Here is a 26,522-nt window from a genome sequence, read left to right on the forward strand (position 1 = left end):
GCCCACCACAAATGTGAAGAAGAAAGTCCAGAGGGTGCCTGAATATCCATCTGTACAAGCAGTACTCCGGTGTTCCCCTCACAGATGCATTAAGCCTTAGGTAGGTCATTCGCAGCCACATAGTATGCTTTTTGTTGTTTTTTGTTTGTTTTATTGCAGGGTTTCTCAACCCATGAGTAGGGACTCAAAATTATGTCGTCGGAATGTTTCAAAGGGTCATGTGGCAGCTTCTGTGGTTCCCATCGTACAGGGCTGGTTGGGCTCACCTCCCTGCTCTAGGCACTGCAACCTCTGGGTTCCCAGTGCCACTCAGGTTTGGCCCAGCTGTCATGACGGAAGACTGATTAGGCCAAATTTGAGTGAATTGTACTGCAATCACATGAGCCAGGTCACAATGCAACTCATACAAATTTGGTTCAGCTGGCGTCATGGGGCTAAACCTGAGCAGGACTGCAACCCTGGAGTTTGCAATGGCCAGATCGGAGAGCCAAGCCCAGACAGCCCCACAGTAGCAGACGCCACTGTGGGGTAAGTGCTTGGCAGGATCCAGCCTCCCCCAGGGTTAGGATACGACCAAAACCACCCCAGGGCAGGGCTATAGCAAGAGCTGGGCGAGTGGTGCAGCTGCCCAGGGAACAAAGCTGTGAGGGCAGCTTGGGCCAGCCCTGCACAGCAGATCTCGGGGGAGGTGTACCACCTCTATCCCAACTCACCTCAGTGGGCTACCCAGCTTGTCTACCAGCGGGCAACCAAAAAATCTGGGAGGTGGGGGAATATGACCCCACGTGGTCCCCTCCCACATCACCTCTGGTAGGGGGTGCAAATATGCTTGCTTCCCCTGGGCACTAGAATGCCTAGTTACAGTTCTGCCCCAGGGCCTTCATTCCCAGACTATTTACTGGTTGAGAACCACTGTTTTAGTGGTACCACTGTGGACAGCTGCTACATCTTCTGTATAGTGACTAAAAGTAATGCAACTGCAAACTCCTCAGCTCAGAGACCATCCTTCTTGAGTTCTTGGAATTTTAAGTGATTTTGGGAACTGGTTCAGAAAAACAAGTGTAGCCATTATAAACTGCCTAAAACATGGTGAATAGTGTGCCTTTAGCCAGTTCTAAAGTCAGTATAGCAGAACTGGCTTTAAAATAGTTTTGAAAAGTTCCCTAGTGCAGCTACATCCTTGATGAATCTGAAAAATAGCAAGTTTTAAAGTGATTAAAGAAAATACTTTTTGTACACATAATTAAGCAGTGGAACTCATTGCCATTATATACTACTGAAGCCAATAATTTAGTAGGATTCAAAATTACACGTGCATATGAATGAGAACAGTGGTTCTCAAACTGTGGGTTGGGACCCCAAAGTGGGTTGGGACCCTATTTTAATGGGGTCACCAGGGCTGGCTTAGACTTGCTATGGCCTGGGGCTGGAGCCCGACCCCACCACCTGGGGCCAAAGCTACAGCCCAAGGGCTTCAGCCTTGGGTTTAGGACTTAGGTTACAGGCCCCGTGCCTGGGGCTGAAGTCCTTTGGCTTTGGTCCAGGGTGGTGGGGCTTTGGCCCCCCCCACCCGGGCGGAGTGGGCTCAGGCAGGCTCAGTGAAGTTTGAGAATCCCTGAATGAGAACATTTATAGTTACATTGCATGTGATCTTTGTATAAATGATAAACCCTCATGCTTTAGGGTGTAAACTCCCAGAGATTAGGAAGAAACTTCCCCTATGAGCAGGCTAATCCATAATTGCTCATTATGGGGCTTCTTGCATTTTCCTCTGAAGTATCTGGTACTAACCACTGTCAGAGAAGGGATACTAGGCCTTGGGTGTTATCTTGTACAGCAGTTCCTTTGTTCTTGCACACCACTAGAATAATTCTGGTTTGTTTTTTTTTTGCCCCTATGGACAACTAGATTGTAGTTTCTGCAATTAGATGCAATCCTATAGAAGGGGACTAGGACTCTCTAGTTTGGAAAGGAGATTAAATGGCATAGGGGCCAGTCCCCTAGTACAGGTTTCAGAGTAGCAGCCATGTTAGTCTGTATCCGCAAAAAGAAAAGGAGGACTTGTGGCACCTTAGAGATTAACAAATTTATTTGAGCATAAGCTTTCGTAAGCTACAGCTCACTTCATCAGATGCATTCAGTGGAAAACGCTGAATGCATCCAATGAAGTGAGCTGTAGCTCACAGAAGTTTATGCTCAGATAAATTTGTTAATCTCTAAGGTGCCACAATACTCCTTTTCTTTTTCCCCTAGTACAGTATTCAGCTGATTAAAGGGAAAAGACATAAAAGGTAATATGGTTTAACATATAATTAACATGTAGAAATCACTATTGCAAGACATAACTGAGGCAAATATGTTAGAGAGATTTTAAAAAAAAGCGTTAGATAGTTATGTGGTGATCCAGCTAGACTATGCTAACTGTGAGGAGAGGCAGAGGCAAACCAAGACAAAAGGAATCATTTTAAATTTTTATAATTTTATAGGGGAGAACCCCAAAATTGTACAAGGAACTTAAATAATATAGAACGTTACCAAAGACTACTTGTAATAACAAACTGTGTTACCATCTCATTAACCTTTGGGAACTTGTACATGTTATTCTTCCTTACTCTATGCAGTTAGTACCAAATACATTGTTATTAAGAAGAACAAGAGATTATTTAACAATATACAGTGTCGCTTCAGGGAAGAATCAACTTTTCCTCTCCTTGGCTGCAGGTCCAGCTCCACTCTTGCTTCCCCTTGGATTGGAGTACTCTTAAATTTGGTGTTCCTGTGGCTGTATCTCTTTTCATCGAGTTTATCCACAAGCAGGGTTTCTTCACCTAGAGGGCTCTTACTTATCTATTGGGCACCTTTCAGTCCTATTCCTTCAATAGATGCTCAAACAGTCATTGCCTCTGTTAATATAATTTAGGTCCTTTGTGGGTGGGAGTCATATTTACTGTTTTCAGGATCTGTTTTCATCTAAAAATTTTTTGATCAATTCCATTTTTCACCACTTATATTTCCTTTCAGTTTTTTTCCCCCTTGATACACTCTCTCTGGTAAGTCTGTAGACTGTATTTCCTTCTACTTCCCTTCTCTAACAGTGCCTGCTCACATGCCCAGGTCTGTGTATTTTTCTGCTTCTCCTGACCTGAAACCTTTCCTATTTTCCTTCTTTCCTCGTTCTCAGTCCCCTACTTTTATTCTCTGGTTCTTTTATTTTATCACCTCACCTCCTACCCAGACTCCAGTTCACTTGCTACCTCAGCATCTAGATTCTTCTTCTCTAACAGCTTTATTTCCACTGCTCCCCCACTACCCGTCTGGGTGGATTCTGAGCCCCTTCCTCAGCTTTTGCTGCCCTCTCATTTGCTGTCTCCCCAGGACAGCATTCTGTGCTGCAGCGTTGCAGGTGCTAGTACTAGAGTGAGGGTTACTACATTTATGTGTAAAGCCTCCGCAATGACCCAGGCGAAATGTCAGGACCTGTTAATCATCATGCTTCAGGTCATAAACTGAGAGCTGGAGTGGAAGAAGTTTTCCCTGTGACTATAATACCATGTAATTAGGGACATTAAAGGGGTTTTATTTCCTTTCTCTGGAGAGTCTGACATTGGCCATTGTCGGAGGCAAGATAACTGACTAGACATGGTCTAAGCCAATGTGGCAGGAGGCAAAATACAGAAATAGATGGACTACATCTGATTCATTGTGGGAAATCCTAACTTCCAAAGAACAGTGAGCAATGGACTGGGGAGATGGAGGTTTAGATTGGTGGGGTACAGCTTTCTGACAAATCTGTTCTCTCCTCTCAAGGTGAGATGGCAGGTGCTGGAGAGCGCAAGGGGAAGAAGGATGACAACGGCATTGGCACAGCCATCGATTTTGTGCTATCCAATGCCCGGCTCGTGTTGGGTGTGGGCGGAGCTGCCATGCTGGGCATTGCCACTCTGGCTGTCAAACGAGTAAGTGTGAGGAGGGGAAGTCTGAGGGGAAGGAAGATGTGCTTGTGTGGAGGAGGGGCATGGAACATTAGAACGGAGATAGTGAAGGTAACAAGGTGAGGGGTAGAGAGATGAACACTGAGGAATGTGGGGATGGGAAGGACCCAATGAAGGGCTATGGGCTGGTTGCTTCCTAATGGATGGGGCACTTAACAAACGTAACTTCTTGCGTCCCTGTGATGCCATTTCAGATGTATGACCGGGCAATCAGTGCTCCCAGCAGCCCCACCCGCTTGAGTCAGTCAGGAAAGAGAAGCTGGGAGGAGCCAAACTGGCTGGGGTCCTCATCACGTTTACTGAACCAGGATATGAAGACAAACCTAAGCCGTTCCCTACAGACCCTCCCCACTGACCCTTCAGCTTTAGACGCAGGTAATAAGCAGTGTGATACCTTCAACATTATAGCAGCTGCCCTTTCAATCCTGTTACCCCCTCTCCAGGTAAAATTGAGATCTTTAACCAACCTCTAAGGATCACCAGTTTTTAAGGTAGAATCTGCAAAATAATAACTTGGCACAGAAGTTTACCTGGTGTCCAAATCTGTTTCCGCAAGCAGGCCAACTCCAGGATGGCTTTGGCATTTGCTACTGAGGGAGCAGCAAGAAGCTTAATGACCAGGGCATCTAAGTCAAGAGCTGAATTATGTCATCTGAAGTCATTAAATGGGCTCTGTCATCCCCCAAAGGTGCGGTAGTTCTCTAGGAGCTGAATAAAGGCATTACAGCAGCTCTTAAAATTATCTCCTTGAATACTGCCTGAGGAAGGGGTACATTATTTCCCCTGGTGCTGGGAGGGCTGCTTCAACCAGAGAGAAGTGCTTCAGTATGAAGAGGTGTTGTATCAATGAGATCTGAGAAGGTATCTGTTCAGGTCTAGCTGTCAGATGGAAGGTCTGGGAGAGAGATCCTTGGGAAATCTTCTCTCTTTCCCAAGAAACAATACAAGCCCTTGACCTGCAGCGTCTCTTAGGTCTTCCTGCTTACCCACCTGCTCTGGCCTGCCTCCTGATCTATGATGGTAATACAGCCCCGGCAGACATACCACCTTAAATTACTGTAACTGCATCAGATCTCACAAGCTAAACTGCATTGGGCTTAGTCAGTACATTGTAGGAGCCCTTCAGGAAAAACTCAGGTGCTGGTGATTCAGGGAGGTGTACTCTGTCCGTTCATTGTTCCTGCATCATGTTAGAGGCACTTGTGCTGCAAGGGCTGCTGTCTTTTGGATAAAATTTAACAGGCGCTGCCCACTTACAGTCATCAACATAATTTCTTTTTTGCAAGATATGGGGTGTTAGTCTCATTGTCCTGGTTAAATTCCAACTCAGGGAACTTACTGTCTGCCCACCTAATTCCTTTAGTAGTCATTGTTGAAATTATTCACAACTTTCTCCTACTATGATACTCATAATAAAGCCTGCAAAATGACTGCTAAATTCCATCCTGGAGGGGGCTGCACTTCAGCGCCACCAAGTTATTTCTGTCAAACGTTTAGCAATGAAATGTTGGGGATTATGGGATTTCTCTCTCTTGCCTGGCAGATGCGTTCCTACCTGCAAAGCCCAAACCGTCTGCCAAGAGGAGCCAAGTAGAATTGAAGAAGTCGCACCTCCGCCTGTCCCTGCAAGAAAAACTCTTTGCCTACTACCGGAGGAAAGTGGCTATCCCTGCAGAAGAGCAGGCCCGGGCCAAGCAGGCAGCTGTAGATATCTGCGCTGAACTGCGTAGCTTCCTACGTGCCAAGCTGCCAGACATGCCCCTGCGTGACATGTACCTCAGTGGCAGCCTGTACGATGATCTGCAGGTAACTCATTGGAGTGTGGTAGCCATTATGCTGCAGGGTGACTGGGTAGAGGTATTTCAGGCTTGCCTGCTGGCTGTGCTGCTTCAGTACAGCATTCCTGTTTAAAAAGCCTTCCGATGCCGCATTTCCTGGTAATATATTTGCCTGTCTGTTTTTGCAAAACAGACAGGCAGTTCTGGCTGTGTCTGTAGAACATCTGCCCTTTACTGTCTTCATTTTTTCCTGTCTGACTGTCCCAGTTCCTTCTTTCTCTGCCCCCTTTGTATTTTCCTGCTCTGCCTCTGCCACATCTCCATTTTTCTCTATCCTTCCCCACAGCACTTGCCTTGCACGTCCTCCTCCAAATGTGTTGCTTCCCTCGGAACTCTTGTATATTCCTGTAAGCCTTTCCTACTTTTTTGTGTTTGTTTTGTTAACACATGGCAGAGTTGAACTGGAGAGCAAGCTCTGTTGTAGATCACTTTGATGCAAAAATGGCTACAGGCTACAGTGAGTGAGTCACTTCTGAGGCAGCACTGAATCGATGCTCCTGGATGGAGTGCTGCATGTCGGATGCAACTTAAATCTGAGGTTTTAATCACATATGATCATTAAAGATCCCAGCACACCTTAAGAGAATGGGAGATTGACTGTAGCACCTGCGCCAGATTCTATTGTGGGATGATTCAGATTTGACAACTTAAGCTCTCCCTGCAGTTTGTCAGTTATTCTCCAGTTGGTGTCCCAAACTGTTGTGTAATGTTGCTGTATGCTGAAACAACTGCCACATCATACCCAAGAGGTGGATTCAATGTAGTGGTATGTGAAACAATCCGTTTTGTAGTTGGTATATCCATTTGAGTTCATAAGGTGCATAAAGATCTTTCAGGCAAACGCTGAATAAATACCAAATTTCAATATGCCCTGCAGTTTTCCCCTGGATTATGAAGAATGATCCCTCTGCATGTTTCCTGATGAAAGGAAGGCAGAGAGTCCCACTTAGAAAGAGCCTCTTGGATTCCCATTTGAAGGAAGATGTGTGGTGAGCAGATAGGTAGCTTTATCCCAGCAGGTTCAACTGTTATCTCTCGCCCTTTTTTCCCCTCTTCTGACAGGTAGTGACAGCTGATCACATTCAGCTCATTGTGCCTCTGGTCTTGGAGCAGAACCTGTGGTCATGCATTCCAGGTGAGGACACCATCATGAACATCCCTGGCTTCTGCCTGGTACGTCGGGAAAACCCAGAATACTTCCCCCGTGGGAGCAGCTACTGGGACCGCTGTGTGGTGGGGGGCTACCTCTCCCCCAAGGCTGTGGCAGACACCTTTGAGAAAGTAGTAGCAGGCTCCATCAATTGGCCAGCCATTGGGTCTCTACTGGACTATGTGATCCGTCCGGCAGCGCCCCCAGAGACCCTGACATTGGAAGTCCAGTATGAGCCAGAGCGGCACCTTCTTATTGACTTCCTACCATCCCTGGCACTGGGTGACACCAACCTGGTGGCCAAACCCCACCGATTGGCTCAGTATGACAATCTGTGGCGACTGAGCTTGCGGCCAGCGGAGACAGCTCGCTTGCGGGCCCTGGACCAAGGCGATTCTGGCTGCCGTTGCTTGTGCCTCAAGATTCTCAAAGCTGTGTGCAAGTCAAACCCAGCACTGGGCCGCCTCACTGCCAGCCAGCTCACCAATGTCATCCTGCACCTGGCCCAAGAGGAGTCTGACTGGTCCCAAGATGTGCTAGCTGACCGCTTCCTGCAGGCACTGAAGGGCCTGATTGGCTACTTGGAGGCTGGTGTCTTACCCAGTGCTCTGAATCCCAAGGTGAACTTGTTTTCAGAGCTCACCCCTGAAGAAGTGGATGAGTTGGGCTACACCCTCTACAGCTCCCTCTCAGAGCCACAGGTCTTGCTGCAGACGTAATGGGACTTTACATGGGAGAATGATGTTGGGGTTGTCTGGCCAAGATGGACTTTGTTTGACTCTTACTAAATGTTACCGCACCCCTCCCCCCCTCTACCCCCCCAAAACAAAACAAAACAAACCCCACAACCTTTTTCTTTAGGCCATCCATACTTCCTGCTGTGAAGTTGGTGCTCCCGCTGGATTTCTTGGTGCTACTGGTCCAGTTCCACTGTTCTCTGTCCCAGCTGTTATCTATTGACTGGGGGGATGGAGGGGAATCACTGAGCAGTGTTTGTTCTTAAGGCCTGCTGCAGGTGTTCCAACCTTCTACCAAAACACTGTGCCCTCTTTTCCCTATGCTAATTGCTGCAGGGAGTGAACCCCTTCACTTCCTTGTTAGAGTGGGTGGAACTGGGCCAGTGAATCCAGTGTCAATTTGAGCAAACTTATTGTTGACATCTAGTATTTTTTTCCACTGTCTGACTTCCCCCCCGTCATGTGTTTCCTTCTGTTTCACATACCTTATTGTTTTCCTTTCCTCTCTCTCCCACTCAGACCCAGAAGTGCATAGCAGCCCAACTGGGATTTTTTAATAGGACTGTGTATAGCAGTGATTGTATTACAGAGTGAACTCTGCATGATGATTGTACAGGCAGTATTTAGGGGTGTAAGGCTTGCAGGAGAAATATGCACATGGCTGACGTTTCTGCCAGTGTGGAGTCCAACAGCAGTCTCATCCTTGGTATGTTGGGTGTATGTGATCAGTCAAAGGTGCACCACCACTTCAAGTATGTGCTGGTCCCACTGAACCTGGGAAGAAACCGTTTGCATGTACATCCCGCCCTCATGAGGCTGAGGAGGGAGTGGGGTTTGCCATTCCTGGCTAGCAAGATCCATTGGGTGTTCCTGGTGGAATTGCCTTAGAAATCAAGAATAGTCAAGGTGGGACCTCAGATGTGCAGAGTAAGAGGCCGAATATAGGGCCTATTTTCTAAGTTTCCCTCTTATAGCATCTCTCTCATGCCATTGTGGTTTTTTACTCTCAGTAATAAGTGGAAGCAGGTTTATACAACAGAAGGGTTTGCGATAGACACACATGGATCAGATTGTCATCTGGTGTAAATTGGTGAAGCTGCACTGAAGTTGATGAAGCCACACTGAATTACACCAGCTGAGGATCTGGCCCATACATACTAAGTGCAGTATTAGTGCCTAGTAGCCATCTAGGAATGAGTTACTGGGAACAGGAGATGAAGGGTATGTATCTCTGTTTTGAGAGGAGGGGAAGGAAGGGGAGAGCTGAGGTAGATCTCCCCTTCTGTGTTCCCACAGGTTAAACTTGTACTGTTTGCAGTGTAAAGTCATTGGGACAGTGGGGCACATAATTCACATGTCCTCTGTTTGGTCTTGCTGTGGGTGGATTTCTGCAGTATTTCAACTTCCACTGCCATTTTGTGCTGTTCTTTCTCTGCTGTCCTTCCCTGCCTGCCTCCAGATGATTATACAGCTTTGAGGGAGTGGCCAGGCACACAGCTATATCTCCTGCATTGCAGGCATGAATCACCTATCTGCTTGGGACTACACAGCTTCGTTCCTGCTGCCACCCTCTGACAATGGTGGGGCTCTGTCTGTCTTGAATGACAAGTACTACTATTCTGTGTGCGTGCAGTTTTGGAGTTGTCTCCTTTTCCTATTTTTAATACCCAGCCTTTCTATTTAAAAGCAACACAAAAGCTGAGGAGATGAATTGCAATTTTGGAGACTCAGGAGAAGAGATCTGAGACCTTATTTTATTTCCCTCTTAAAGGTGGTGCAGGGACTTGTGATGTAAATCTCAGGGGTGGAGTCCCAGCAGAGAGACTTAGGCCATATTTTCTAATTAAAGATGGTGCTGGTAAGATGATTCCTAGGGATGTGCATTTATCCTAGGACAGGTTTTCTCAGGCAGTCAGTCCAGTCTAACCAGTTTGTCCGACAGTATTCAGTGATAAATGCAATGTTACATTTTAAATTTTTAACCCCTAGACGACTGCTACTTTCTAGGCTGCTAGCCAAAAGCTCGGAAAGCTGTGTGTTATATAAAATCTGTAGTCTCCAAAGAGTTAACAAATTGACTTTGTGTTATTTTATTTTTAACTTTTGCAGCAGTCAGTGTTGGGTGTGGTGTTGGTTGTTTCTCGCTCATGTTCGTGGAGTTTACCCCTTTTCCTTTCTTGTTCTCGCTGTCCTTCCAGTATCAGTCTTCCTGCCATGAACACAAACAGGTGAGACTTTGAGTCCCTTGGAGGACTGAGAAACTCACCCTCCCTCTAGTTACTTTAAGGTCAACAAAGCTATTAAAATATCTGGGGATGGATGGATTCCCTCTGTGCATTCATCTCTGCAGTGTTCTCACCCCCCTCACTTGGTGCCGACTCCAATACAATGGCCTTGACATAATTGAGTAATAGCATGGTCAGGAATTATCAAAACCCTACAAAAAAGGGTGAGACAAGAATAGGGGGAAACCAGTGTCTGGTTTGGCTTCGGAAATCTTCCCTGTTCTTGTCAAATCCCTATCTTTATATAGACACTGTAAGCGAGCCCTTTGTTTCTTTCTGGCAACCTAATGATTAATGTTTTTATGACAATTTCTTGTTGCTCCAAAGTTGAATTTATGTATCAAATGGAGATTGAAGCTGTCTTTCTTTTTCTCTCTCCTGCAAGACTTTGTTCCATTTCACTTCAGTCACTTTCATCACTTCATCTGTTCAATTCTGAAATGTAAAACTTTTTCCCCACTGATCTAGTTGCAAGGATGTGGCCTCAGCTTGGTTCCTAGGGAGCCAGGTGCTCTCATCGTGCAGGCAGCTACCACAACTGACAACAATCGCCCCATTGTTGGCAGTCTCAGCATAGGCCAAAGATATAATGGGTCACAGAGCTTGAGTTGACCATGTGCTCCACAGAGAGTAGTTAGATCAGGTCAGGGCTGAGGCATGAAGGATGTGGGGGAAGAGGGGGAGGCCAGTGTGCTGGAAGTTGACACTCATCTGCATCCATTTGTAAGAGTTGTCAAGCTGGCATCTATCAGTGTTAAAATTCAGTAAAAAATCTAGTTGTATTGAGAGGAGAGTAATAGCCAGGAGCGCTTCTGAGACTTACCCATTCATGGGCTACTTTCTATATGAAATTAAAATACAGAACAAGGATGCCCAGAATAAAATGTGAATATTGCAGCTCATGGCCACTTCCCCAGTTCAAGGAAGGAAGGGCAGCCCATGGAGACAAATGATTGTAACAGGATCAGAACCCAAGTCTGTTGTTCTGCACTCTTGGCTCTGGGAATGCCTTGGTGTGTGTTGCTATTGCTGGGGTCACATATAAGATTCTTTGTGTTCCCTGTAACTTCAGCGTGAGGACCAACTAGCTCAACTGCAGGTTTTTACTGCCATTGAGCTCAATCGTTAAATCTTTTAAGTTATTTGAAGATTTTTAAAATTAAAAGCAATTATGTAAAAAGACTGCCCTTTGCCTCTTGGCAACCTGCTGGTGTGGCCCCTGGTGTCACGGAGCCTGGGTGCCCATGTTATGAAGTGGGCGGTTGATATGCCCCCATATCTCCCAGGCTGTGATATTGTGGATTGGAAGGGGGAAGGACTAGTGCATGATCTGTGACAGAGTGTGTGGAAATACTGAAATAAAATAACTTTCCACAGAATGTTGGCTATCTCTGATACATGTGTAGCCAATGTCTTGCCTCCTTTCTCTGTTCATTCCCAGTGCCAGGGCAGGGGAAGACTTGCCTGAAGCACCCATTTTATAGACAATAGTTATTATAAAATCTAGCATTTCTCTAGCACTTGCCTTGAAGGGTCTTAATGTGGTTAAGATAAGGGTCTCTTGCCCCTCACTGATTTGCAGTTCCACCTGCCACTCTTCTATCTCAGAATGTCAGCCATCTGCAAACACAAGAACATCTGACACAAGAACTTGGGGTCACCAAATGAAATGAATAGGCAGCAGGTTTAAAACAAACAAAAGGAAGTATTTCTTCACACAATGCACAGTCAACCTGTGGAACTCTTTGCCAGAGGATGTTGTGAAGGCCAAGATTATAACAGGGTTCAAAAAAGAACTGGACAAATTCATAGAGGATAGGTCCATCAATGGCTATTAGCCAGGATGGGCAGGGATGGTGTCCCTAGCCTCTGTTTGCCAGAAGCTGGGAATGGGCAACAGGGGATGGATCATTGATGATTACCTGTTCTGTTCATTCCCTCTGAAGTACCTGGCATTGGCCACTGTCAGAAGACAGGACACTGGGCTAGATGGACCTTTGGTCTGACCCAGTATGGGCGTTCTTATGTTCAATTGGCCATGAGAGAGCAATGATCAATGCATTGCAACGTTATTGCCCCTGGCAGCCTGCATACATGAGTCAACTGAGAAGGACTCCTCCTTAGGGAGTCATGTCTCCTCCAGTTTCTCTGAAGTGGCAGTGAAAGCTCATGCCCCTGCATGGGCACATCTGCTTCTGTTTAATGTGGTTTCACGTGCTTCAAGGGCTTTCTCTCTTTTGATCTTAACTTTCCAGTTCTGACATGCATCCTTCCTCACTGACTTCTTTCTCTCTACATGCCACTTCTCTCGTATTCTTCCCCCTGCCAGATGCAATCTAGCTAAGGGTCATGCTGGCACAGTAGGGAAGACCTCTTGCCACTGACTCATGTGACTATTGGAGTGTTGGACATGAAAAGATGCCATCTTTTGACAGATTATACCAATCTCCCATCAACCTAATTCTGGGACCCTGCAGCAAGGTACAGAAACTGCTCCATAAGCTTCACACCTCATTAGAGGCACCTGTGATTAAGAGCTTAGTTTTCTTGAGGGAAAGGAATACTAGTTTTTTTTTTATGGTTAGTAGGTTTTTTTTTTTTAACAGATATTAAAAAGGGAGTTGCAATTGTAAAGGTTTCCCAGTTTGCTTGGGTTTCTTGGCAGCCTAGTTTCAGTGAACGAAAGAGAATGAGCAAGAGCAAGCCTTCATTTGGGGCTGCCTGGTGCTTTTATAGAAGCAGTTTGTTTGTGCAGCCTGCCCCAATGAAGTCTGCTTCTGATGTGACGCTCAAGCACACTGGCCTTGAAAGCGTGAAGCTTGCCACATTTTTGGAATTTAACATCTAGCATCCTGGCATAACAGCTGTCCCAGCATTTTTTGTAGTAATTGGCTGCAGTAGCTGGGAGAAAGTCTCTAGCTCAGGTTCTGCTGAGCTGGTGCAGTCTACAATGACTTCTTCCCAGCCTGGACAGGAAGTCACGAGCATCATCGTTACACCAATTGAACCACTCCTCCAACTCATCCCACAATGCAGTGCTTTGTATTTGGTAATTGCCCACAAGCCCTGCTTTTTTGGGACTGGGCACCAGAGGATGATTGCTTTCAGAATCTCTGACTGCACTGCTTCAGCGGTTGTAACATGGATGTGGATGTGCTAGCTGCACTGTTGGAAGGATAAGAGATGGAATCAGTTCATGCAATCCAGTGTCCCAGCAACAGTTTCCTTGCTGAGTGTAGGAAAGGCAATTGTGTCTCTGCCCTCATCCCCAGGAAAGAATTTTCTATAGTATCTGGCTGGTGAATCTTGCCCCTATGCTCAGGGTTTAGCTGATCACCATATTTGGGGTCAGGAAGGAATTTTCCTCCAGGGCAGATTGGAAGAGGCCCTGGAGGTTTTTCGCCTTCCTCTGTAGCATGGGGCACAGGTCAGTTGCTGGAGGATTCTCTGCTCCTTGAAGTCTTTAAACCACGATTTGAGGACTTCAGTAGCTCAGACATAGGTGAGAGGTTTTTCGCAGGAGTGGGTGGGTGAAGTTCTGTGGCCTGCGTTGTGCAGGGGGTCGGACTGGCTGATCATAGTGGTCCCTTCTGACCTTAGTATCTATGAATGTGCTGGACTTGCTTCATAAGCAGTGTGAGACATTGCCTTCCACACTTTCCCAAGCAGTAAGTCAGTCCCCAGAAAGGTGAACTGCTCAAAGCGAGATGCTCGCTCTCTCTGTGATCGCTCAATATATTGCAAAGATTAAAAAGAACAGTTGCCAACAACTGGCTCAGATCAGTTAGTATTACACTCTCTGATTGGTGGGATAAATTCTCTTTGGCTATACACCCAATCAAAAAAAATCAGAGTGTGTGTGTCTTTTCAGATTCCCCAAACTTACCAGAATTGAGCTCTGGTGAATCTCCAGGAGAAAATGTCAAAGCCAGGGGTCTTCCATCAGAAATGACTTGCAGATTGCCCCCTGGAGTTCAGCCTTGAAGACAACTTCATGGTGGGAAGAAGCTGCTGCTGCTGCAGTGGAGCATAGAATGAGTGGGCCACTGAGAGTTTTGTGGATAATAAACACCTTGAATCACACCCCAAAATGGGCAAGTTGCTAGTGCAGAATACGGAGCAAAGGAGCTGGGTTCATCATACTGGGCTGCCCTATTTAAGAGGCGAGTAGCTATTTTTTGTACTAGTTCAAGCTTCCGCATGCTCAAGTAGAGTCTTGAGAGTTTAACTGGCTTAATGGTTTAATGATTTAAATTTTGCTTTTGAATTGCTTAGACGCAAGTGGTACGAACTGTGCTTTCAACGACTACACCAGGATAAATGACCTGCAGCATGGCTGTGGCTGGCCTGAGTCAGCTGAGTTGGACTCATGGGACTCAGGCTGCAGGGCTAAAAATTGCTGTGTAGATGTTCAGGCTCAGGCTGAAGCCTGGGCTCAGGGACCCTCCCCCAAATGTCCACACAGCAATTTTTCAATCCGGAGCCCGAGACCCACAAGCCCATGTCAGCTGACCCAGGCCAGCCACAGGCTTTTGTAATCCCTGTGTAGACATACCCTAAATCAATTAGGAGGATATGTGGAGTGGAGGAATCGGACACAGAGTATTTCAGTTTCAGGTCTTAGATTCCAGTTTAGCTCAGTTGTGCTGGAAGATTATTACTATTGGAAACTTTGAGTATCTATGTGAAATTGTTATACCAATAAAATAAAAACCAGCAGGATCTTTTTAAAGGGGAAAAGGCAAAATGCCACATTTATTGTGACTACAGAAAGAATCATAGTAAGCAGTTAGTTATAGCTTTAACATTCCATTCAATTTCATATTTATTCACACATTCATTCATACACACACAGGTTCTGCAAGGTAGTTATCATAGTTATCAGCTTTAGAGTTGTTCATGCCAAGCCACTGGCCAGGTGGCCTGGACATGAGGAGGGAACAGGGCCTTGTCAGATGCTCGTCTGATGCTCCTGGAGGTTGGTTTGCAGAATCAGACCCCAAAGTTCTCACCTTCTAGAGTCCATTTTTATAGGAATTTCTTCCTATGCCAGTCTATGGGAATTGCTTCATCATGCTGTTGCTGAATCAGTCAGCAGATGGCACATTCCTGATGGCTCTGTGCTGCCAGATGTTATCTTGTTCTTTGGTTCTCCCATCCTTGAGACTGTTGGGTGGATTCCAGTCTGCCCTCTGGGGGTCCTCTGGTTATTTCCACTTGACGCCTTCTTCAGGTGATGGACACTGGATTCTTAGACTGGCACTTCCGTGATCATTCAGTTATTATCCACACCAAGCATCCATCCACATACATCCTCTATCTCTGTTTTAATCACAATTGATAACAAAGCGAGATGAATACAACAAAAGGGCGGGGAGTCTCTGGGTGCTGTTTCTGTTGTTACAGAGTATTACTTTGAGTCTCTCTCTCTGTGTGTAGTTGTTGTTACAAAGAATTGCTTTGAGAACAGACTCTGTCTTAGAATGTACTAACACAATAGCAGCTTGCAAGTTTCACACAGAGAGGGAGAGAAACAGCACCAAAAACCAAGAGACCTCTTAATTAGTAATACCCTGGAATTTAAACTATGGGGAATCAAACTCATTTGTGATTTTAATACAGAACTTCTTTAATATGATTCAACATAATGAATTGTTGGGTATCTCAATCCCATTCCTGCTGGGATCTTTGCTCACATTACAAAAACCACATCATTGACACTACCAGACATTGCTGACAGTCTCACGGGAGAGGCCAAGGACTGAATGGGCCATGAAGACTGGACTCTCATCCTTAGAGGTGGGGTTTCTCCTGTAGGAGGAACTCAGGTGGGTGGTTGTGGGAAAGAAAATTTTGGGAGAAACTGTCCGTATTCTGTAGATGATGGGCACGTAGCTATGGCCTCACAGTGAAATGGAACCAAACTTACTTTTTTAATTTTGGCTTCACCATTCTATAGCTTAGTGTTAAGCAAGAGGAGACATGTACCTGACCTATAGCGATGATGATAGCCATGTGATAAATGTTTGTTGTACACATTTGACCACCTCATTTTCCCTCTGTCTGCTAATCTCTTTCTCCAGGATTTACAAGCACATCCCCAGCCCCAAGGCAGCTACCTTTTAAAAAAAATCAGTCCACTGGAGCAGTGTTTCCTCTTGAAATATTAATCATGCTTATTTCTTAGCGTTTTTCATCAGTAGATTCCAAAGCGCTTCACACTCTTTAATGTATTCATTTTCACAACAACCCTGTGAGGTAAGGAAGAAATATTATCCCTGTTTTACAGAGGGGGAACTGAGGCAGAAATGGTATGTCAACGTTGCAATAAAAGACCTGCAGCACAGCCATGGCTGGTGCAGGTTAGCTGACTCAGGCTCCTGGGGCTAAAAATTGCAATGTAGATGTTCGGGCTCAGGCTGGAGCCTGGTCTCTGGAACCCCGCGAGGTGGGTAGGTCTCAGAGTCTGGGCTCCAGCCTGAGTGTCTATGCTGCAGTTTTGAGCCTTGAGCCCTGCGAGCCTGTCAGTTAACCCAGGCTCAGACTCGGTGCCACAGATTTTTTTATTGCAAAGTAGATGTACCTAGAGAGGCTAAATGACTTACCCAAGGTCATGGCAGAGCTGGGAATTGAACCCACTTCCTAGGCCAGTGCTCTAACCACTGAACCATCCTTCCTCTCTCAAATGGGCAATTTTCCTCCCAATATTATCCTGGCCTGTGGTGACGGGCAAGATTCAAGGATCTCAGGATGGGCAGGAAAATATTTTCAAGATCTTAAAATGTCAGGATATTACAACTAATATTTCCTGGTTTTAAAGGTCGACAGATGGGAGATTTGCGTTCTTTTCCCATGGAACCCAGCACTCAGATGTAGCTCTGAAAAGGCCCTTAAAGGCTTTTTTAGGGACCAACCATTATATTAGAGATGTTTTACTTTTACTGAAATATCTCTCAGCCCTGTTCAGCTGGGCTTATGATAATGAAGGCTCCTGACTCTAGAGCTACAGGGAGACAAGAAACAATCCCAATGACATTTTAAAATGGTCTTAGAATAGTTTTTCTAAAACATATATGGCGTATGCAGAATCAAAGCTGGCAGGATGTAAAGGTTTTATTACCATTCATCTGAGATGATCTGCAGTACTCACAAGTGACATAGCCAGAAGTGAGTTAGGTGAACATTCCAACCGTGCTAATAAAATCTTTATAATGCAACATCAATCTTTAAAAAATTTCAAAGGTTTGAAACAAATTGATGAAGTGAAGCAGTAGGGCAGTGAACATTTGGAATGGTTCTCCTTTATGTAGGAAGTGTCTAATCAGAATCAAGACTGAAAAAAATGGCTTGGTTTACAAAATTTAAACTTCTCATGCACTTAGTCCAGTGCTTAATTTGTAATGAAAGAGGTGCTGGAACTCAAGCAATTTTTGTACTTTCATAACGGATGTGACAAGCCCAGAGGTGCCAGGGCTATGAACTGCCAAGTCTAGCTGTGCCGGGGCTCAGCCCTGGCAAGCCCTGGCACAAATTAAGCACTGTCTTAATTCTTCTGAAATACTAGTGCAGAGGGCAGTTTTTAACATTTAAAATTACTCTAAAACCCAAAAGTCAGATAGACTGGTTCAGTATCACGGACCCACGTAATGAAGTATTGCTAACCTAAGTTTCCCTTTAAAATTAAATTCTAGCCATGTTCTTGATGAAGAGCCTTCAGAGTACAAATAGATTGCTGGGGCTGAAAGTGGCACAATTGGTATGGTTTTTAAAACTGTAGTTATTCATAATCCCTGTTGACTTCAGGCCAGTTTTACGCTCTTGTCTGCCACTTCATTCCCCGCCTATCAATCTTCACATCCCCTGGCACTGGTAGATTCTTCACCCCTCTGAAGGGGTGAGTAGGCCGTAGTACTCGTCCTGCTAGCCCCCTGATTTCAATGGGTCCAATTCTACAAGGTGCTGCCTGCCCATGGCACCCATGGTGCTGAGCACCTTGCAGGATCAGGACTTACACTGGCAACAACAATACTGCCACCCCAGTGGATTAAAAAAAAAACAGACCAAGGGCACCTGAAAAAAGGTGAGAAATTAGCAACCCATGATTCCCTGGGTGTCCCATGACAATCTGCAGGAGCACACTGCCTCAAGATTTGGAATGCTTAATCACTGGCTCCCCCTTCCATTTAAATGAAGGGGGAGCAATGGCCATTAGGAGCAGCACGTCGGCACAGTTTGGTAGTAATGGCACCCTAGCCTTATATTATTGCCTTCAACCTCTTGAGGCAATAATATAACCTCTTGTTTAACCCAGGATCTAATTATTGCTTCAGATGCAGGAACCACCTTCATGTTATCCGAACTACATATTTATTATTATTTTTAGGCTCCTGCTTGTTGACATTATCAATACTAACTGAGGCCCTGTGATAGGACATGGTGAAAGCAGTAAATCAGGTGGTGGTTGTAACAATACAGCATGCAGCTTAACCATGCTTTTGGACTGAAATGACACTTCAGTTAAAAACATTGAACTATACAAAATTAACAGCACATGTAAAATGGATTCAAAACTGGCTAACTGGTAGGTTGCAAAATGTAATTGTAAACAGGGAATCATCATCAAGTGGGAGTTTTTCTAGAGGTGTCCTGCAGGGATCAGTTCTTGGCCCTAGATGATTTAATATTTTTACCAATGACCTAGAAGAAAACATAAAATGATCACTGAAAAAGTTTGCAGCTGACAAAGATTGGGGGAGTGATAAATAATGCAGAGGACAGGTCACCAATGCAGAGCAATCTGGATCACTTGGTAAGCTGGGCACAAGCAGACAACATGTATTTTAATACAGTTAAATGTAAATGTACACATCTAGGAACAAAGAATGTAGGCCATCGTTACGGGATGGGGGACTCTATCCTGGGAAGCAGCAGGTTATGCTTATAAGAAGCACACAGGATCTTTTTCAGAGAAAAAGGCAATATGCCGCATTTATTGAGAATACAGCAGCACACACCCACATCCCCCCCAAATGATGTTTATAGTTACCAGTCCAGAGTTTGGATGAATCTAGTGGACAGCCAGATTGGTCGCAGAGGGGAGCCGGGCTCTGTCGGTTGCGATCCGATGCTCCTGGAGTTGTGGCAAGATGAACCCAAAGTCCCATGGCCAAGCACCCTGTTCTTATAGTCTTTTTTTTCTCTGTTGAAGTCTATGGATTTTGCAGTGTCAGTTTGTGACCGGTTACTCCTTAATTGGTGTTATCTTTTGATGTTAACATTCCAAAACACCTCTGAGATGGTCATTCTGTCCTGGTTTCGATTTAATCAATTGTCCTGTCTTTAGGCATGCCAGCCTCCACCTCAGAGTTGTCAATCTGCCCTTCCTCAATCATGGATGCGCGTTGATGGTTCTCTGGTGTTAAGTCTCTTCACTCCTCTTTCCTTGACCATCTGGCTATAACAATGGCCTTCACACCTTATCTTTGCCTGAGGTATACATTCCTCATTCACACAGTCTTTTACAGAGACCTTCAAAGGTATTCATTTTGGAAAGGATTATATGGTTACTTACACAACTTAGTTTGCAATGCATACAAGAAGCAAGACCTTATAGCAAATTTTTATTAAAGTTAATGTTTAAAATCAAATTTACACAAGCTAAGAGGGAAGGTACTGTACGTCTGGGGTTGGGCTTGGGTTATGGGGGATTGCAAGTATCGGTTACAAAGTTCACGAGGTACATACCACATAACTAGCATAGATACAGATTGAGGTGTGGGAGTTTTTAAAGCGTCAGTGGATAAATGGGCTCGGGTACGCCACCCATGGAATGTATTAAGAGTCCAAGCCAGTACTGGTGAAGAGAATAAGTACATGGGTGGGGTGCGTCCCTTGGTCATCAGGGAAGGAAATGGGTTATTTCCCTGGGTGGTGTTCTCGATTACTCGACCTGGTACTGTTGGTGTCCTGTGATGTGTTCCGTGTAGATGTCTCTGGACCACCTGATGGTGTCGGACACGATTAGCTGTCTCATGAGCCGGGTGTAGCGTCGACTGACTCCGCAAGCTCTCAGTACCAGCTCATTGTGGGGGTCCCATGCGCCCAGGGTGCCCACGACTAGGGTATGGATCTGGACCTCTTAGAATCTTGTCCTAAAACAAAAGGGTGACCATAATCAGTCATAAGGATTGTTCTGGTCTGTCCCTGCCTTAACATCAGTACAGTCACTGGCAGTCTGTCAGATGCATTTCTACCAGTGCCCCAGAGGGTCATTCCTTTCTGCTATTCAAAAAGGGTGGCTGGCGGGATGAAATTAAGTCATACATTACTACATTATTAAACCTGAAATACAAATATAAAATCCCACTCCTACAAGTGATCCTGAAAAAGAATTGAGGGTCATGGTAGATAGTCAGCTGAACATGAGTTCCCAGGACGCTGTGGCCAAAAAGGCTAATGGGATCCTGGGATGCATAAAGGGGAATTTTTAGTAGGAGCAGAAAGGTTATTTCACCTCTGTATTTGGCACTGGTGCGACCACAGCTGGAATACCATGTCCAGTTCTGGTGCCCACAAGTCAAGAAGGATGTTGATAAATTGGAGAAGGTTCAGAAAAGAGCCATGAGAGTAATTATAGGATTAGAAATAGTGTTAGACTCAAGGAGCTCAATCTTGTTAGGTTAACAAAGAGAAGGTTAAGGGGTAACTTGGTTACAGCCTGTCAACACCTACATGGGGAACAAATATTTGATCATGGGCTCTTCAATCTAGCAGACAAAGGTATGATATGATCCAGTGGCAGGCAGTTGAAGCTAGACATATTTAGACTGGAAATAAGGCATGAGGGTAAGAGTGAGGGTAACTACCCACTGGAACAATTTACCGAGGGTCATGGTAGATTCTCCATCACTGGCAATTTTAAAATCAAGATTGGATTTTGTTCTAAAAGATCTGCTATAGTTCAGAAGGAATTACCTGAGGGAAGTTCTATGGCCTGCGTTGTACTGGGGGTCAGACTAGAAGATGACCACAATGGTCCCTTTTGCCCTTGTAATCTATTAACTTAATTGTTCAGGCTCGCAGGGTGTTGGTTTGTGTGATGTACCTTTTCACCTCCTCAGCATGTTTGAGTTATTTTGGACTCTCAGTCATTGCAAGGAAATACAATTCCATTTGTTTCTGCCAAAAGAAGGAAATTGAAGGCTAGGAAAATACAAAACCCCTCATTTGCTAAATGTTATTTGCTGCCAATTGTGGCTTTGCTAGGGAGACTCATGTGTGGGCAAGATGTGTAATGTTGAAAGACCCTTCCCACTAAGAAACCTGCAGAACTTTTTGCTTGTGCCAGTTGGTTACCAAATGGCTGATACGGAAAACTAACTGTTTTATAGATTGTGGGTTATCAATGGACGTGTGGCACATCCAGATCAGTTCAGTATGGAAAAATTTAGATGGACGACCAGGATTGTTTCCCCTTTCTCTATAAGAATTGAACTTTAATCTGTAAATGTAATTTACAGATTCAATATTTAATATTGAAATGATATTTACATAACAGAAATGGGAAATGTAGGGCAGTGAGTGGGTGGTTAAGCAATGGATGATTTATGAAATAATTTATGGGTATAGCAAATACAGTGAATTAATCCAAAATTATATAGTTGCAGCTTGTGGCTAACTTTTATTTATTTGTAGATGATAAAATCATAATGTATGTGGTTTGATTCTTAATTATATATATTTACTAATCAATCTAAAGATAAGATGGGAAGTCCTGATCCTGCAAAGCAAACCATGAGGGTTGACTAAGATTTCAGAAGAAAAGATACATCTGATATCTTAGACTCTGAATGTTCATATTGAGTGTCAGGTTAGGAATTGATGACAACTGAGCATTAAGAGGATTTGGCTTGACCTATCTTGTTTTATGGTAGTTTCCCTAGAAATTGGGAAAGAGATTTCCAGCTAATGTCAAATTTAGTGTAAAAGTGCTTTCAGATCCCCTTTCAGCAAGCCTTACATTGGCAGAACTTCTATTGGCACTGCCTAGACTAAGGAGTGCTAAACACATTATTTCCTCCTTCAGGAGGTGGATCCCCTCCTGGATATCCCCTAGTTTGCCCTGGGGGGGGGCAAGATTTGCCCTCTCCAAGCAAAAAATGCTGCCAGATCTGCCCCCAGACACACTTGGCAGATTCCCCATGGATCCAAAATAATACTGGGGCATCTGCAGCAGACCACAATGACACTTTCTTGGGGCTCTCAGAACTTGTTACCCCTCTGCCCGGGCTAGCCTGTCTCCCCAGTCTGTTAGCCACCCCAGACAAACTTCTCAGGAATTTACCAGCCTTTGCTTTGCCTTGCAGGTAACTCTTGGTGCACCCCGGTCTCTGAGCCCCCTTGACAAGCTTGGTTGCCTGTGGTATTCAGCCCTTTTCACTGGACACTATCAGTAATTACCAAGTCAGCTGCCTCCAGAGAAATAGTGTACACACCCGCTTACTTGATTCACATTTACGATAAAAGAAAGAGAAGTTTATTAACAAAGATAGAGATTCAAGTGATACTGAGTAAAGATAATAGAAACAGAGATGGTGACAAATAAAACAAAAGTATAACATGTTTCTGTGAGACTGAACATAACTTTAGCAGGCTAAAATCTTGGTCCAAGTTAAAGCATCTAAAGCATTCTCCAAGCATCACCAACCACATAGCCAGAATCCAGGTTTCATGGATATGAAAAGTGCAGGCCTTTTTGCTCCTTCAGTGATGCACCAGTAAGAACTTTCTTTTCCTCCTTTTTATAATCCAGACAACTTTTGAACTGTACCCCTTTGAAGTGTATCCCCAGATGAAGTTCTTCTCCCCTACTATTTGTTCTTCGGTGTGCTGAGGTCACACTGTCTTTCTCATTCTCCTGTTAATGTGTTTTTCCTGTTGACTTAGTAAGCAAAGGAAGCTTGCTTTGTGTTGATTTACACAATGCTGGATTTACATCAGAGACCTAGGCAGGCAGGTAAATCAACATTCTTTTGTCCTGGGAAAAACTTGTTTATCTACCCTACCTGGCTACATAGTTTAAACATAAAAAGAAAAGGAGGACTTGTGGCACCTTAGAGACTAACCAATTTATTTGAGCATGAGCTTTCGTGAGCTACAGCTCACTTCATCAGATGTTTACCGTGGAAACTGCAGCAGACTTTATATACACACAGAAATCATGAAACAATACCTCCTCCCACCCCACTGTCCTGCTGGTAATAGCTTATCTAAAGTGATCAACAGGTGGGCCATTTCCAGCACAAATCCAGGTTTTCTCACCCTCCACCCCCCCACACAAATTCACTCTCCTGCTGGTGCTAGCCCATCCAAAGTGACAACTCTTTACATAATCAAGTCGGGCTATTTCCTGCATAGATCAAGGTTTTCTCACATCCCCCCCACCCCCATACACACACAAACTCACTCTCCTGCTGGTAATAGCTCATCTAAACTGACCATTCTCCAGGTTTAAATCCAAGTTAAACCAGAACATCTGGGGGGGGGTAGGAAAAAACAAGAGGAAACAGGCTACCTTGCATAATGACTTAGCCACTCCCAGTCTCTATTTAAGCCTAAATTAATAGTATCCAATTTGCAAATGAATTCCAATTCAGCAGTTTCTCGCTGGAGTCTGGATTTGAAGTTTTTTTGTTTTAAGATAGCGACCTTCATGTCTGTGATTGCGTGACCAGAGAGATTGAAGTGTTCTCCGACTGGTTTATGAATGTTATAATTCTTGACATCTGATTTGTGTCCATTTATTCTTTTACGTAGAGACTGTCCAGTTTGACCAATGTACATGGCAGAGGGGCATTGCTGGCACATGATGGCATAGATCACATTGGTGGATGTGCAGGTGAACGAGCCTCTGATAGTGTGGCTGATGTTATTAGGCCCTGTGATGGTGTTAAAACAAAACAAAAAACAAAAAACAAAAAACTAAAAACAAAAAACAAAAAACTTAAAACAAAAAACAAAAAACAAAAAACAAAAAACTTAAAACTTAAAACAAAAAAACTTCAAATCCAGACTCCAGCGAGAAACTGCTGAATTGGAATTCATTTGCAAATTGGATACTATTAATTTAGGCTTAAATAGAGACTGGGAGTGGCTAAGTCATTATGCAAGGTAGCCTGTTTCCTCTTGTTTTTTCCTACCCCCCCCCCCCCAGATGTTCTGGTTTAACTTGGATTTAAACCTGGAGAATGGTCAGTTTAGATGAGCTATTACCAGCAGGAGAGTGAGTTTGTGTGTGTATGGGGGTGGGGGGGATGTGAGAAAACCTTGATCTATGCAGGAAATAGCCCGACTTGATTATGTAAAGAGTTGTCACTTTGGATGGGCTAGCACCAGCAGGAGAGTGAATTTGTGTGGGGGGGTGGAGGGTGAGAAAACCTGGATTTGTGCTGGAAATGGCCCACCTGTTGATCACTTTAGATAAGCTATTACCAGCAGGACAGTGGGGTGGGAGGAGGTATTGTTTCATGATTTCTGTGTGTATATAAAGTCTGCTGCAGTTTCCACGGTAAACATCTGATGAAGTGAGCTGTAGCTCACGAAAGCTCATGCTCAAATAAATTGGTTAGTCTCTAAGGTGCCACAAGTCCTCCTTTTCTTTTTGCGAATACAGACTAACACGGCTGTTCCTCTGAAACCTGTCATAGTTTAAACATAGTTACATAGTTTAATACATACATAGAGCTTCTTGAATAATGCCCGTACATACATCTCACAAAGCTTATGACTACCACCCCGATATAAGCTTTCATTTGACATCCTACATTACATTCTTTATCGATAAATACTGTAACAGCAATGTATTAAATGTAGTGAGTTTGTCAGGCTTGATAGCAGTTGCTATTACATGACAGTGAACCCTTTGCCAGTTGGCACTGAGGGATTCTTAGGGTCACACAAAGCCCTCTGCTTGGGGGCTGTGGGGCCCAAACCTAAAAGGGATTTAGATGCCTAGCACCCACTGAAATAATTGAGAGCTAGGTGTCTCAGCCCCTTTGAAGATCTGGGCCTGAGTCTCCACATTGGTTCCGCCACTTCCTCCTTCCCTGCCCTCTCTACGCTCCCTACTAACCGAGCTGCACTGCCAACCATTCTCCCTTGCTGCGGCTGCCCTTAGGACAGTGCTCCAGAAAAGAGAAGTCTTGAGCTAGATACGTAAATTTTGTTTCTAGGGGGTGGAGGAAAGAAGATGTGCTTCCCACCGCCCTTCTTTGTGGCACACCCAGTTTCCACATAATAAATAATGGCATGGCTGGGGGAGCAAGGGAAAGTGGAGGCAGGGCTGGCACTGAAGAGAGAGGGGTCAAGGGAAAGCGGGGTGGTGCTGAGAGCAAGGCTGGCACGTGGGGGGAGGGACTGGGAGAGCAGGGGGGCACTGGGGACAGCGATGAAATAGCAGGGAGGGGGCAGTGGGAGGCAGGGCTGGCACCTCACCCCATGCAGACCCTGGACATTGTATGTATATACAGCCTGTACAGTGTGTGTGTGTTAAGGTTACTATGGAAGCATTAACTCTCACTTCCTGATGTTTGTATATTTAAATGAATGACAGGAGTGGCGTTTGGCATTTTTACTGTGTGTGTATTTGTTTAAAGAAAAAAGAAACCACTGTTTCACTTTGTAATGTTATTTAAATTGCCAATGCAGGCTTTGCAGTGAGGTGAATGGAATGTGAGGGGTGACTTCCCAGTTGTTGCTATGGTTTGGCCAGAGAGTTTTCTGCAATGTTGTTATCAAAGGGGCAGCACATCACTTCACATTGTTGTCATTATTTATTATGATTTGTGTTAGTGTAGCATCTTGGAGCTCCAGTCACTGACCTGCTCTGCGCTGTGCAAACACAGAACAAAAAGATAATCTCTGCCCCAAATCTCTCCCTAGGGAAAAGATAAAAAACCAAACACTTTAACATAGAGCCTAGCATTTGTAGAAAATTGTGGGCTTTAGTAAAATAGTAAAGAGAGTGTGTGAACATATCTTAACATTTTCCTTCATGTATGTAGCAGCAGCCCCTCACCCTGGTAGGCTGCTAAAGAAGGCGGGGCAGTTCTCCCTGCTCTGATGTCACATGGCCTCTGTCCGGCAGTGAATTCCACAAGAGTAGACCCTGGGGCCTTTTGAATCCTCTTAGGGGTTCATGTATTGTAGGTGCATGTTTTATCTCTGGTTTCAGAGTAACAGCCGTGTTAGTCTGTATTCGCAAAAAGAAAAGGAGTACTTGTGGCACCTTAGAGACTAACCAATTTATTTGAGGATGAGCTTTCGTGAGCTGTAGCTCACGAAAGCTCATCCTCAAATAAATTGGTTAGTCTCTAAGGTGCCACAAGTACTCCTTTTCTTTTTGTTTTATCTCTGCATTTCTAAGGTACCCTTCACAGTAACACTTAGTCAAGAACACTGCAGCCAGCTGTTCACATTTTAGCAGGTATTCACTGACGATGCACATCAATTATTTAATTGTT

General features: G+C 44.6%; 1 protein-coding gene across 1 annotated transcript; it reads left to right on the top strand.

Annotated features, from left to right (window-relative positions):
* The first annotated feature begins 12 nt into the window (after positions 1-12).
* On the top strand, positions 13-21,563 carry MIEF1 (mitochondrial elongation factor 1). Its single transcript, XM_073326809.1, has 5 exons — positions 13-100; positions 3,808-3,956; positions 4,187-4,367; positions 5,536-5,798; positions 6,893-21,563. Exons 2-5 carry the CDS (start codon positions 3,813-3,815, stop codon positions 7,697-7,699), a joined length of 1,395 nt encoding a protein of 464 aa, XP_073182910.1. The 5' UTR covers positions 13-100; positions 3,808-3,812; the 3' UTR covers positions 7,700-21,563.
* The last annotated feature ends 4,959 nt before the right edge of the window (positions 21,564-26,522 follow it).

Source organism: Lepidochelys kempii, chromosome 1, assembly GCF_965140285.1.
Source record: "Lepidochelys kempii isolate rLepKem1 chromosome 1, rLepKem1.hap1, whole genome shotgun sequence".
Classification (NCBI taxonomy): domain Eukaryota; kingdom Metazoa; phylum Chordata; order Testudines; family Cheloniidae; genus Lepidochelys; species Lepidochelys kempii.